General features: G+C 44.4%; 1 protein-coding gene across 5 annotated transcripts in view; it reads right to left on the bottom strand.

The window, feature by feature from the left end:
• Positions 1-12491, bottom strand: part of UBR4 (ubiquitin protein ligase E3 component n-recognin 4) — a 79261-nt gene that overhangs the window by 20600 nt on the left and 46170 nt on the right. For all 5 annotated transcript variants that reach the window (XM_037380589.1, XM_037380593.1, XM_037380592.1 and 2 more), the window contains 17 exons: positions 11418-11586; positions 10676-10820; positions 9860-9945; positions 9292-9379; positions 8964-9157; positions 7672-7911; positions 6377-6515; positions 5711-5836; positions 5416-5544; positions 4612-4955; positions 4290-4380; positions 3823-3907; positions 3295-3422; positions 2445-2574; positions 1785-1942; positions 1139-1248; positions 465-606 (listed from right to left, as the gene is read on the bottom strand). In XM_037380589.1, the coding sequence (XP_037236486.1) occupies positions 465-606; positions 1139-1248; positions 1785-1942; positions 2445-2574; positions 3295-3422; positions 3823-3907; positions 4290-4380; positions 4612-4955; positions 5416-5544; positions 5711-5836; positions 6377-6515; positions 7672-7911; positions 8964-9157; positions 9292-9379; positions 9860-9945; positions 10676-10820; positions 11418-11586 (2504 nt within the window). The remainder of the gene's footprint in view (positions 1-464; positions 607-1138; positions 1249-1784; positions 1943-2444; positions 2575-3294; positions 3423-3822; positions 3908-4289; positions 4381-4611; positions 4956-5415; positions 5545-5710; positions 5837-6376; positions 6516-7671; positions 7912-8963; positions 9158-9291; positions 9380-9859; positions 9946-10675; positions 10821-11417; positions 11587-12491) is intronic.

Consider the following 12491-nt stretch of genomic DNA (forward strand, 5'->3'; position numbering starts at 1 on the left):
ACCACAGAAAACTCCTAAGACCTAACACTCTGAAGACTGCAGCTTAAATGTGAGTCTTCTTCACCAGGCTGTAATTCACACTCAAGGGATGGCAGCACACCTAATCCTCCCTTGTCATTAAGGGCTTTCGGAGTCCAGTCTGGCAGCTAACACAGCTTTCAACTTGGGCCTTGGTGCCAAGGCAGTGTGGCAATATTTATAGCCTTTAGCATTAGCTGCCCCCAGAGCAGTTAATTAACGTGTACCAGGCAGTTTGCGCTGGGGAATGCTACAGCTGGGGCTAAAACCGCTGTAGCTCTTCCAGTTCAGAGATGACAGCGCCAGAGTGTGAACTTCGTCAACCTGGCGAGTGTCAGCAACAGGGCACTGAACGAAGAGATGAAGATTTCGAAGCAAAAAAGCCAAACTGACAGGTCAGGGACAGGCTTTCTGTTGCTACCTAATTCCTCCATGCAAGTCCATACCTTTGTGATGAGGCTGCCGATATAGGGCAGAACCCCCCGGGCTGCCAGGTAGACCTTCCAGTGGGCCGGTTTGATGAGTTTCTGATACAGCGCCAGGTACTCGGCGGCACACTCACCAGCGATGCTCAGCTCATCCAGGTAGCTAGTAAAGAGAAACACAAACTGACAACCGCTTCGCAGTAACAAGAGGCATTCACAGCTTAAGGACACCATGACAAGAAAGAAAAAGCCTCCAGAAATCTATCCTCCCTGTTGTCCTCCCAGCTAACAGCACAACTGATAGTCATCACTCAATGGCTAAAGTGGTATTTTGTCCCAAAAAGGAGTTCCCCAACTTTGCAACTAGTGTCAATTGGGGCAAGTTATGTCACAGGAACTAGAAGAGAGTTCACGCTATTATTTTGCTGTCTAAGAGGCAGGGGAAATGTCATCCACACAGCTGAACACCATCTGCTTCTGGAAAAAGTATAGAACAGCAACAGCTTATGGCCAGGCAGCAAAAAAACCCAGGTATCCCTAAATCTACACCATCCCAGCTAATTAAGTTTTAAAAGACCTGTGAACCAGAGGTATACAAGGGAGAGGTGTGAGAGAAGTTGGAAGAAGGGAGAGATTCTCATGGGAATTAAAGAAAAATAATCCTGGAGCTGTCAAGTGTGGCAACACAGAAATACCTTGTCAGGAGATCAAGGACCTGCTGTTTGCGGCTGGGGATGGTAGCCAGGGCTTCCACAATAGTACACGCAGCCTGCCTGGCCGCTTGAGTGGCAGGAGTAAACAGCACCTAAGGGAAGGGCATGAAAAGACGGTATCATTTGACCTCCACAGATAAAACTAGTGGTAGCTTACAAAAAGGCACAGCATACATTTCGACAGTTTGGTGACCTGGTGGCAGCGTTCTCTTGTTCTTCCAAACACTCGATTCTGTGAGAATGCCTACTTTGTTCACCATCAAAATGTTTAAACAATGCACTGTGTAGGCAACATACTAGTCCACATAAACAAGAAAAAAAACTTTTGCCCAGGACCTATGAAAATTCAATAATCAAAATGCAGCTAAGTAGATAGGTAGGAGCACCGTGGCAAATAAAGGTTCAGAGTTTTAAGAACATGCAGACTACTGGACAAATGTTTAGAAGTAGTATTTTTAAGGGAACAAAGCTGCAAAACTGACATGGAATTAGATGCAGTCAATTACAGTCTCCCGAAACATCACTGCCTGTATTGTCTGCAAAGTGCACAAAATGTGGCCAGCTACCAATAATCCCTGACTGTTAACTCTGCCCAGTGCATCCCACTGGAGTTTTCACCCATGTTTACCTGTCGCAGCCAATTGTTGTGCCCCAGCTTGAGATCCAAAGGGCAAGTTCTCTTCCCACAGCGACTCATGAACTGTTTCCATTTCCAGACATATTTTTCTGACAAGTAGAGCTGGTGAAGTTCAGCTTTGCTGGGAGATTTCCCATTGGCATCTACACCTGCAATATTGAACACAGCTCAAGAGAATTGTCAGCAGCCGTTAACTGCAAACTGCCATTGTATTTTCTTCTTCATACTGGAACTCTCTAAACTGCAGTCGTGAAGCTGAGTAGCTTCTCATTTCTTTCTGCTGCCATTTTCACCTCTGCGTGGAGCTATGTTCACTTCCAAGCCAGACACAAAACCCACAGCCTCTCAGGGAATTCCATCAGCCTTTCAAGTTGGCTGGTATTACTTGAAATAAGCAACAAGTTTCATTTTTTACATTCCTCTGATTAACTTCAGGCACAGTGCATTTTCTGCTTAAGAGTCTGAGCAACACAGCTTAGGAAAGTCAGTGCTACAACCTCGAAGGTCTAAGTGTGAAGCTAAGTGCGAAGACGGTATCAGATGTCACAGGACAGAAGCCAACACAACTCTGCAGAAGTACATTCTTTATTAAACCTGGAGGGACATAACACATTCCTTCACAAAATTGCAGAGTTAAAAGCACAGGACTACCTCTGGCAGGGAGGCACTTTTTCCAAGCTTCATACGATGCTTTGGGGTCCCTCTTGAGCCACAGCTGAGCTTGTGCATGGATTTCGTTGCTGTAAGGCTTCACAGTGGTGAGAGCATCCACAGGCACATCCTAATAAGCAAAAAAGCTCTATGAGTCTTCAGAAAGCCACAGCCTGTTCCCTTAAGAGTATGTCCTGTAGGAGAATCAAGGGTTGCATCTGTGCCATGAATAGGCAAATGCAGCTCCTGGACAACAGCAGGGTATGCAGCTGCTGTTAACGATGAACTAAGAGAGATGCCTCATTCCAGTTACTACTGAAATATCAACAAACTCATCTTTGCCATCCATCTGTGATTATCCGATAGCTAGATCAAAGCAGAAACGTACTTTCTCCCTTGCAAATCCTAATTACAATCAAGGAGCAGCCAATCAATACCACTTTTATCAGAATAGTAGCGCTGTATTTGAAAATCTGCGTCAAAAGTACTTGATTCTACCACATTTAGGTCCCTGATTCTACAAAGCTGTTGAAAGCACCAAAAGCCTGCCCAAAATAACCAAACTGTAGCTGTGAAGCAGCTCTTTCCCCAGGCCTCCAATGTGAGTGGGGAAAAAACCAAAGCCCAGTTATGAACAGTAGTGGTCAAAGCCACGAAAGAACAGTAAAAACCAGAAAGCAGTTACCTGTAATTTGCAAAGACGAGAGTCACAGGACTTGTGCTTCCCTAGCAACAGGGACCAGGAAAACCAAGCCCTGGCTTCCTCACAAAGTTATTAATCACCGAGATCACTGTGCCAGACTTTAATCAGCAAATTTCCAGGTGCTTTGCTCAGCATCTAAGGCAGTACCTTGTTTTTCTTGCTGGTTGGAGCAGGTGGCTTGATCAGCTTTTGAAGAATGCGCAGGCACATGAGGGTGATGTTTTCAACAACCACTGGAGTCTTAATGTTCACTGCCATCAGAAAGAGGCTGAGAGCTGAAACACAGACATAAATTTTCATTCCACTGCAAGATCTGCAGAGAGCACACCTCCACAGCTCTAAACGGCACATTAAAAGCAATTAGAGTTAGGCACGACCTCATATCCTCAAGCAAAACTATCACATTCTCACGCAGCCATGGACGGAAAACAATTTTTTATTACAGAAAGGGAGTTTTGCCATCCTTCCCTTTAAGCCTCCATCTCTCTGTTTCTCAGCACTCCTGTTTCAAGACAAGCACTACCCCAGGACAAAGCTACCTGGTGCCAATTCCACTTCAACCCAAATCACAAACTGAGTCAGTATCAGTTCCCTTCCTTAAAAGTCTTCCTATAGTGCATGGACCTGGGCATAGCAGTTTAAAACAAAGCTTTCGCACTAGTCATCTGAACTCACCACAACGTAGCCGGAGCTCCCAGCAACTGTCCTCCTTCGAGATGGAATCCGTTAGCAGCAGCATTTCATACTGGAGACTGCTAGCCTGTAACACAGACACGTGTTCAAAGGCTTAAGAAGTCTTGGTGATGCAGCAGTTCTTTTTGCTTTCTGGTATTTAAAACGCACAGGTTCAGAACTCATCGATCTAAGTAAATTCAATCCCATGCCCATTTGGGATGACTGGCAACCTGTTTGAGAGAGCTGCAAGCAACAGCCAAGACAGGCAGAACTGCCTGAGGAAACTGAGGCATATACCTAATCACATCATTTTGTGCTTTACTGTGACATTTATCTTAACTCCTATCAAGACACAAACTTCTGTATTACAAATAGACCACGAGAAGAGAGAAGATGCCATGATAAGAATACAGCGGCAGTTGCAGAGGGACAGAGAAAACAAACAGGAAAACACTGGAGTCTCTCACCAAGTCTGGATTTGCCCAGTGTCCCTTCAGCGCTGCAGAAACCTTCCCGATGATTAAATCATTCATTTGCTGTGTGGCCTCTGGATTGTCCCTAATTCCAGAAGGAAAAAGAGAATACTGTTATGCTATGCTTGCACTAAATACCAAAAGCTCCCGGGATTTCAGCTTAGTTGACAACAAATATACAAGCAGTTGTAGTCTACGGTTTGCTGATGGTATCTTCCCTATAAAGCTACTCCTTCCTGATGGTGCATTTACAAGCACGCAGCTTTCCAGAGTTCACTGCAGGTCAGAGGGCTGCCAACACCAAACCCCATCTAACCTGGTCAGAAGGCACATGAGCTGACGGACCTCCTCCCGCATAGTGGCTGCGCCCCGGCGCAAGTTGTAGTCAAACAGCTCTCGGATAAGGCCCTGGGACACAAGGATATGCCTGATGGCAGAGTTAGTCGCCAAAGCCCGGAGCAACGTTATGCAGTGTTCGGTGACGGCTGAGGCACAGCCATAGCATTTAGTTGATGATGTGTGGCCACAGCCTAGAACAGACAAGGCACGATACTGGCTGGCAGTAAACGTGGGTTGGACAGTGGTTCGTGAGGACTTTGTTGCTGCCTCTCTCTGTTGGAGGTCATATTCCAGGAGTTCCTTTCGAGAGGCAAACACTTTCTGGAAACGGAGAAAAGGAGAAATGAAAGGCATGGAATTGTGAGGCAGCACGTAACTGCTAAACCCATTCACAGGCTATTTTCATTACTGTGTATTTTGTGGAGAAACACTGTTAATCAACTGTCTCAAAACCTGAAATCCTTCACATCAACGGCAGACTTGGGAAACCCAGTAGAAATGTCAGCCTAACTCCCAGTTACCTGCCCTGTTTAAAGGCTTGTTGTCTACATCACCCCCAATGTAACACTGGAAATGTGACAAATCCCATAGCACTAACAGTGCCGATAACAAAACAATCATTTCTAAAAGTTATTTCCCTGAAAATATGCAGCTGGTCACCTATTGTTAACGATATCATTAAACACAGAACGGCAACATCTTGCTTTCTGTTTCTGATACACACTGCATCTGGTGACAGAAGAAAACACTTGACCCAAATTCAAATGGAAGCACCTCATACCTGGATGATTTTGGAAAGTTCATCAAAAGAGTTCTTGCAGTCACCACAATATTCCTGGGCTAATTGGAGTATGTATCTATTCACACTAGCTGAGGTAGAACTTATTCCTCCACTACCACTAGATTCATCCTGGAACAGAGGGAAAAACAAAAGGAAATCAACACGGAGGTTACACACAAAGATAACTACGGCAGAACAGCAGCCAAGGCAAGGACCTGTAGTTGCTCTTGTCAGTATAAAGGCCAGTGTCTCACCAGCCTGGAGTTCTGTGCACAATCCATCTGTCCCCTGTTACCTGTGGCTTTTCAGGAGCTGCCTCATTCACTTTACACAGAAGGTTTTCCAGCTGCGGCCGGTGTCCCATTAGCTGGTGATACACTCTGTCAGCCTTGTCCAGCAGAGTGTTGATATTTGTTACTGCCTAAGAATTAAAAAGGAAAGGAAACTTATTTTATGTTCAGACATAATTTTTAATTCTACAGGACTACAACCACCAATTTCCACATCTTCTGTCTCTTTTGCCTTTCTCTGGCAAAAAAAAGAAACAAATGGCGGTCCTGCACCCTGCTTCTGCCATGAGCACCACGCTGCTGATGCTGCAGCTCAACACGCTTACCCTTTGGGACAGGCCACATATTGCAGTGGGTTCTTCATTCATTAACAGGGCTCCTCAGGTGGGATGGTAAAATATACAGTCCAAATTCACCCCCTTGTACAGCAAGACAAAGAGGTGCAGTGCTAGATAGCTAGTTTATAAGCAAAGCACTGAATTATGTCTTTTGAAGAATTACTTATTTGGTGGAGCAAGACAGAAAATAAGGAACGCATTAGTCAGTGCAAAGCCTTGAAGGAGCACTGGTTTTCATGTTACTCCCAAGAGGGATGGACCTCTGATGTCCCTACACTGTTGACCTGGCCAAGAGATACAGTATTTCATTAATGAATCTGCTATTAGTCTCACCTTCTTTCGATCCTCTTCATTTTCTATGGGATCCACTGCACAGCAAGGCTTGGCGTACAACATGAAGTCAAAGCGAGCGTATTTACAGAACCCACAGGCATTGCAAAGGAAGGGATCTTTCTCGTCATAATTGATGGACCTGAAAGGCAAGCCAGAAAGGTCCAAGAATGCAGCTGAGGTTTATCGAGGTAACTGAGGCAAGGAAGGTAAGCTGTGAGGGGACGCAGGAAACAGAGAAGGATGGTCCTTAAAATGTCTAACCTACCAAACTGCCCTGGGGAAGCCACAAGTGAAAATACATGAGGTGCATGAGAATGAAAACCTACAAATCAGGCAAAAAAAAAAAAAAAATTCCTTACAGAAGCAGTACCACATTCTGGCTGGGAAAAGCAGAAACAGATGTGAATTTGTTCCTAACAATTCTACTTTAACTACAGTAATTCCCAGTAGAACATCAGACTAGGGCACTGTGCCCTTTACAAGAACACAGATAAAAGGAAACCACTTTGTTTTGTAAGGTCTAGGCTTTCAATAGCTTTCACTCTTTACCCAGTTGCAGTGGGACTAGCTACAGCATACTTATTATCCTGCTGCAGGCTAGGGTCGCATGACACGAACTGATTTATAGCTCCCATAATTTAAGAAGGGATGTGGAAACCTTTCAATATACCAGTAGTCACCTGATCTACGGAAAGACTCTGCTCAACACCTTGACTCCCGTGAGGATTAGAGAGGACTGTGGGACAATAAGGGGAGAAGAGATATCAGATAAGGGGACAAAACTCACCAAAGAGAAGGATTTATAATACTGTAGTGAAAGCTTGAATAGCACACAGTAAATTACGCCCTGAGCCCTGCTCTGAATGAGGAGAGCTGAACAAAAGCTCTGAATAGACAAGTGAGCACTGTCCATCCAGAGGCTACGTCAGGGATCCTGCGGGAAACCCCCCTGCAATCGTGTAAGCGAACTCCAGCCGCACACCCTTGGAACCGGGCAGGCCAAAAATAACCTCCTCCTGGGAATTTTCTTTTTTTAAACTTCTAGAGTGCTCGATCTGAAACTTCTGTGTTTTTTCAGTATTGTCATATCAGATTTCCTTTGTTAGCCCCTATTAACATTAAATCCCTGTAAGCCTGTTTTATACTTCTCGACTAATTTGATTGTGCAGTTGTATTAACCGGAATCATGTCTTTAAATAGCAGGGTATTTGGTTGAACAGCCAACACGGGCAACGGCACAAGGGCTCCGAAAACCCCTGGCGCTGGCTCCGTGGGGAGGAACGAGGATGACCTACCTGCACTTGTGGCACTGGTACACGTTTTCACCGCAGTTCCCACACACCCCCGGGTTGGCCGGGACGGACGCGCTGCAGCGGGGGCACTGCAGGGTCTCCGTGGAAGCCTGGTAATTCTCATAGAAATCTGCAAATTCAATCATCAAGTTCGAAGCCACAATGGGCAGCGGCAAGTCAATCTTCACCTCTGTCTGGCCTGGGGTCAGCTGGACTTTTTTAGCTTTGTGCCAACGAGCCGGCCTGGGAAAAGGGAAGAAAACAGAAGGGATTTTTTCAGTGGGGAAGTACCCTCCCTGCCCACGTACGAAGAGAAGCCAAACGCAACCGTCTCAGCTCCAAATCTACTTTAAATGGGATGAATGGAGAGCAGTTCTAGGATTCATTTCCTTAGCTTCTGTATTGACATGATATGTAGCCAGAAATACATTTTAAGCCTTTATCCTCTTCATAGAGAGATACTGTTTGGGATTAAAGAGCTGTTGATGCCTCATGGAAAAACTTTAATTCTACAGACATTTTCTAGGGATTTTCACCTCCATTTTTTTATTAGTAGGGACATTTGCATGAAAACAGGATATTTATTTCTAAAGATCTCATCTGCTCCCACTGCTTATTCTCCACCTGAAGTCAGAATCCTCTCTTTGTGACATCATAATCCTCTCCACAGCAGCCACTTGTGATGTCACAGAGGATTAGGACTTCAAATAAGCAATAAGCGGCAGGCACAGATTAATCCCTAAGCCAAAGAGATCTGATTCTGGTGAGAACATCTCAAGAAGTAAGAAGGGAAAGCATATAAGCAGAACTGGCTCCAGACTGAGCAACGTATTGAAAAGGAGGCATTTTTCATAGGTAAAGCAAGCAGCAGCCGAGTTAGGCCATCCAACCTCTGATTTTAATTCTACTAGATGGCTTCAAGCAAGTGATGTTAACGCTTTCTGCATTTCTGGACAAGCTGCAAGGTCCTAATCCCTTTCTGAGTCAAACTCTCCAGGAGGTGCTCTTGGTATTACTACCAGTTTCCAGACAATTAAGTGCTTAAAACTGAGCCTCTACAAAGTTTGCACACACAAATTTTACAGGCGTATGTCAAGCTCTAGGTGAAAGCTGGATCTTTTCTTCAACAATTTCTTGTAGGAGATTCAGAACAATCCAACCCAATGTGGGCTGACAGCGATGAGTAATAGTCTAAGAAGGAACAAGCCAAAGCAAGAAGCCAGGCACCTCAACAGAAAACACAATGTCAAATTCAGAGACTTGCACGCAAAAAATTATGGACAAAGGGAACGTACTTGTTTTTCAGCTCGACTATGGCTTGCACAGTCCTGTTGTTGTAATAGATGTTGATGGTTCGGACCATTTTGGTTCGTTTCAGGTCTCCTATCTTCACTGTCACTTTGCTGATGGTGTGGCTGCCGATTAGTTTCACCACCTGCTGGGTGGTAGTATACCGCGTGTCCACTTTGATGGAGGAAAGCTTGATGTACTGAGGAGACAACACCAAGGACACACTCCCTGTATGATTACATCCCCAAAACCTCAGAAACACAGGAAATCACGCTGCTGTAAACTGTTAGGATCCCTGTAATCGCAAAGGGTTTAAGAACAGCAGTTACTTACACAGAAGGGCACCTCTGGATTGTTGCAGACAAGGCAAGGATCGCTCTCCAGGTAATAGCCATCAAATTCCACCAGCCCAGACAGTGTGCTGCAACGAGGGGAAGAATACCAACATATGTAATTTGGCATTCGCTGTGTTTTAAACACAACAGTTTTAGTTTACTTGCAGTCCCCAGTCCCAGATGTAGTAACAGAAGTGTTAGAAGCACGCTGAAAATTCCTGTTTTTCACTAGGCAGCATTTTATTATAATCATTAACCGCTGAGGTATGACTCAGAACAAACCACTGAATTCTGCAAGTCTATATTCCCCAACTGGTTAAATATTTTGTAACATTTACCAAAAATTAAATCAAAACAGCTAAAGCCAAACTACTGCACATAGAATGTCACATTTTTCAGATGGCAGAAAGGAATCTGCTATTCTCCCAAGACCAGCTGCAGCAAGCAGGCAATCTCAGTAGGGGTCCTTCCTCCACCACAATTTTATTGAAAGGATTGCGTGTATCCCTGTGGATCACAGCTAAATAGCTCTTTAGTGAAATGGATCAAAGTCAAAAGGAACTCACTTGTAAATGTTCGAGTTAGGGTGGTTGGTAAGAATGTGGTTTTGAGTCCGGAGGATCTCCACGGCCTTTTGGGAGTATTCCTTCAACTGAAATACAATTAGGAAAATACTGCCTTCTCAACGTTATTTTTTATTGCTATAAAGACATAAAGATTTCTCATCTTGTGGTGTTCCAGGTCCCCCAGAAGATGCACGCACTATACCCACAGGAATTTAAGTGGTTAAATCATTACCCAAGAATGTAATAGATCCTAAAATTAGACCCTTACCACAATAACAGTTATTTGTCAGAGAATCACTACAACTGTCTGCCAAGATTTGTAAGGCTTTCCCAGCTCTTTAAACATATGCATGCAAGCATCAGTGCATCCAAATCATTTGTTCCCAAGTGCACTGCTCCCCTAAGAAATCCTACCACCTCCTTGGTTCAAAAGTTACGATTACAGCAGATCTCTAGGAACTGAAATATCAAAAGTCTATAAATTAGAGCTAGCATGTAAATGTATTTTCCCACAAGGGCTTCCTATCGGAAAGGAGGTTTCTTCTAAATAAAAAACCACAAACAACACCCTCCCTCTCAAAACAACCACCACCACCAAACCCTCCAAAACAATACAATGAAAAATCCACACTCCCCAATTTTTTAAGGACCCTGCCTTTTTTAACATTCGGATTTTGGGTACAAAAAAAAAATTTCCACCAGAACCTGTCATGACAGAAAGTCTGTCCCAGCTGTATCATCCACAAGCCCTAACATAATTCAAGGGAAGCAGCGGGACCTGGGATGTTGTACCACCTTTGCAGAATGACACTGTACCTTTTTCTCTGTCTGCTGTGTTTTCAGAGAGAAGTATCCCAGGAGATCTACAAACTGGGCAGCCTTTCTTCCATAAGCTGGAAGTTCTGGCCAGATTGACCACATGAGATCCAACAGCAATTCCTGCTGAGACTTGTTAGAGTTCCTGTTGAACAAATTACATATCAATTAGGCTTGTAAAATTAGCCATATAGACTGCACAGCACACAATCTTATTCAAAAGTAAAATACATGCTACAGTTTACTGAACTTGAAAGTATTATCTTGCTTTGTGTGATGTTCAACATCAGAGTTCACAGAGTTAAATCTCAGCACTTCTTGCCACCAGCTGTTTTCTAGCACTCTCTGAAACGAAAGCAGCTGCCTTGCAACAACCAGAGTTCTGAAGGAGTTCAGCACGCTGAAGTGTACCTTGCCCTACCTAACTCCCAACTTTTTAACTACATGAGTCTGCACCTGCCTCAGAAATTCACTTGCTCACACACAGATGTCAGGAGCCAGATTCTGCAGACAGAAATCAAACGCTTCTTGCAGATGACAACTCAAGTAGTAAGTCACAACAACTACCTCCAGCCCCAATAACTGCAAAATAGCGTGAGCAATGCAAGGGGATGCAATCATCTGCAAGCTTCAGCGCTCTTCAGGACAGAGGCTCAAATATTAACTCTTACACCAAGAGCTCTCCATAACCAAGCTGAGGCTGGCTAAGAAGAGCTGGGTCAGAGGCTCCCTCCCAGCTCACCTGTAGATGTGGAGCGCAAGGCAATGGGCCTGCCATCTCACAGAGGATGAGTTGGACTCCAGCAAGAAGCAACGCAGGAATTGAATGAGGGTCTCCTTATCAGCAAACTTGTTCAGCTGGTTCACCAGAGCCGTACACAGCTGATCTTCCTGACTGCCCGAACTCTCACCTAGGGGACAGCGGGTGGCACAAGAAAGGCTTAAGAAAGCAGATGAATGGAATATCTCGCAGACAGAACAGCTGCCTATTTTATACATCTCAGAGCAAGGATAATGGGGACAAACGACTGTGTTTCAGGCAACAAGCAAGTTTAATGTTTCTTTTCCCAAAAAATATAACCTAGCACTCCTGAGTAACATGGAAGACCACCGCTGGAAAGCTTGCCAGTAAGTATGTGAGAAATGTGCTACACATTCTGATTAGAAGTCAAGGATAAATCCACAGGGCAGTGAAAAGACTCACAGAGAATCATCTGATAGAGAAAGCCAAAACAGTGCCTTGAAGAATTTATGCCAAGAGAGAATTTATGCCCATGACTTTTATAGGAAAGCTTAATTACTTTCCCAGGACTTTGGATATCCATTAAGCAGCAGCCCTGGCTCCAGCACAGCTTACAAGTCAGACAGAGGAAACAAGTCTGAACATAATCATTGAAGAGGAGCGCTGACTGGGTGTGCATCTCCAGTACTTGTTTTAGTCCCCATGAGCATTTCAACCTCCTACAACCCAGGACAGGCAAGTAGGTGGAAGCTACTTTGTCGTTAGAATCGGTAACTTCCATTAGACAACTTAAAGCCCACTATGGTTAATAAATATTCACAGTGGGGTTGTGACTTACTCAGCATTTAATTTCAGCCCCAGCTCTTATGGCATACTGATTTATCTTCGCCCCTCTCCAATCTGTATATGGTAAACCTACTCTTCTCCCCCAATTGTTGCTGTAGTCTGCAAGTGCCCTTGCCACAAACCATGACCCTCTCACAACAGTGCTATTTATGACAGTAAGAAGCAAGCAGTTCTCTCTAAACAGAACAAGAAAGGCAGAGAGGAGCGGACTTCATCCCTAAAATCACC

Source organism: Falco rusticolus, chromosome 3 (genome assembly GCF_015220075.1).
Source record: "Falco rusticolus isolate bFalRus1 chromosome 3, bFalRus1.pri, whole genome shotgun sequence".
NCBI classification, from domain to species: domain Eukaryota; kingdom Metazoa; phylum Chordata; class Aves; order Falconiformes; family Falconidae; genus Falco; species Falco rusticolus.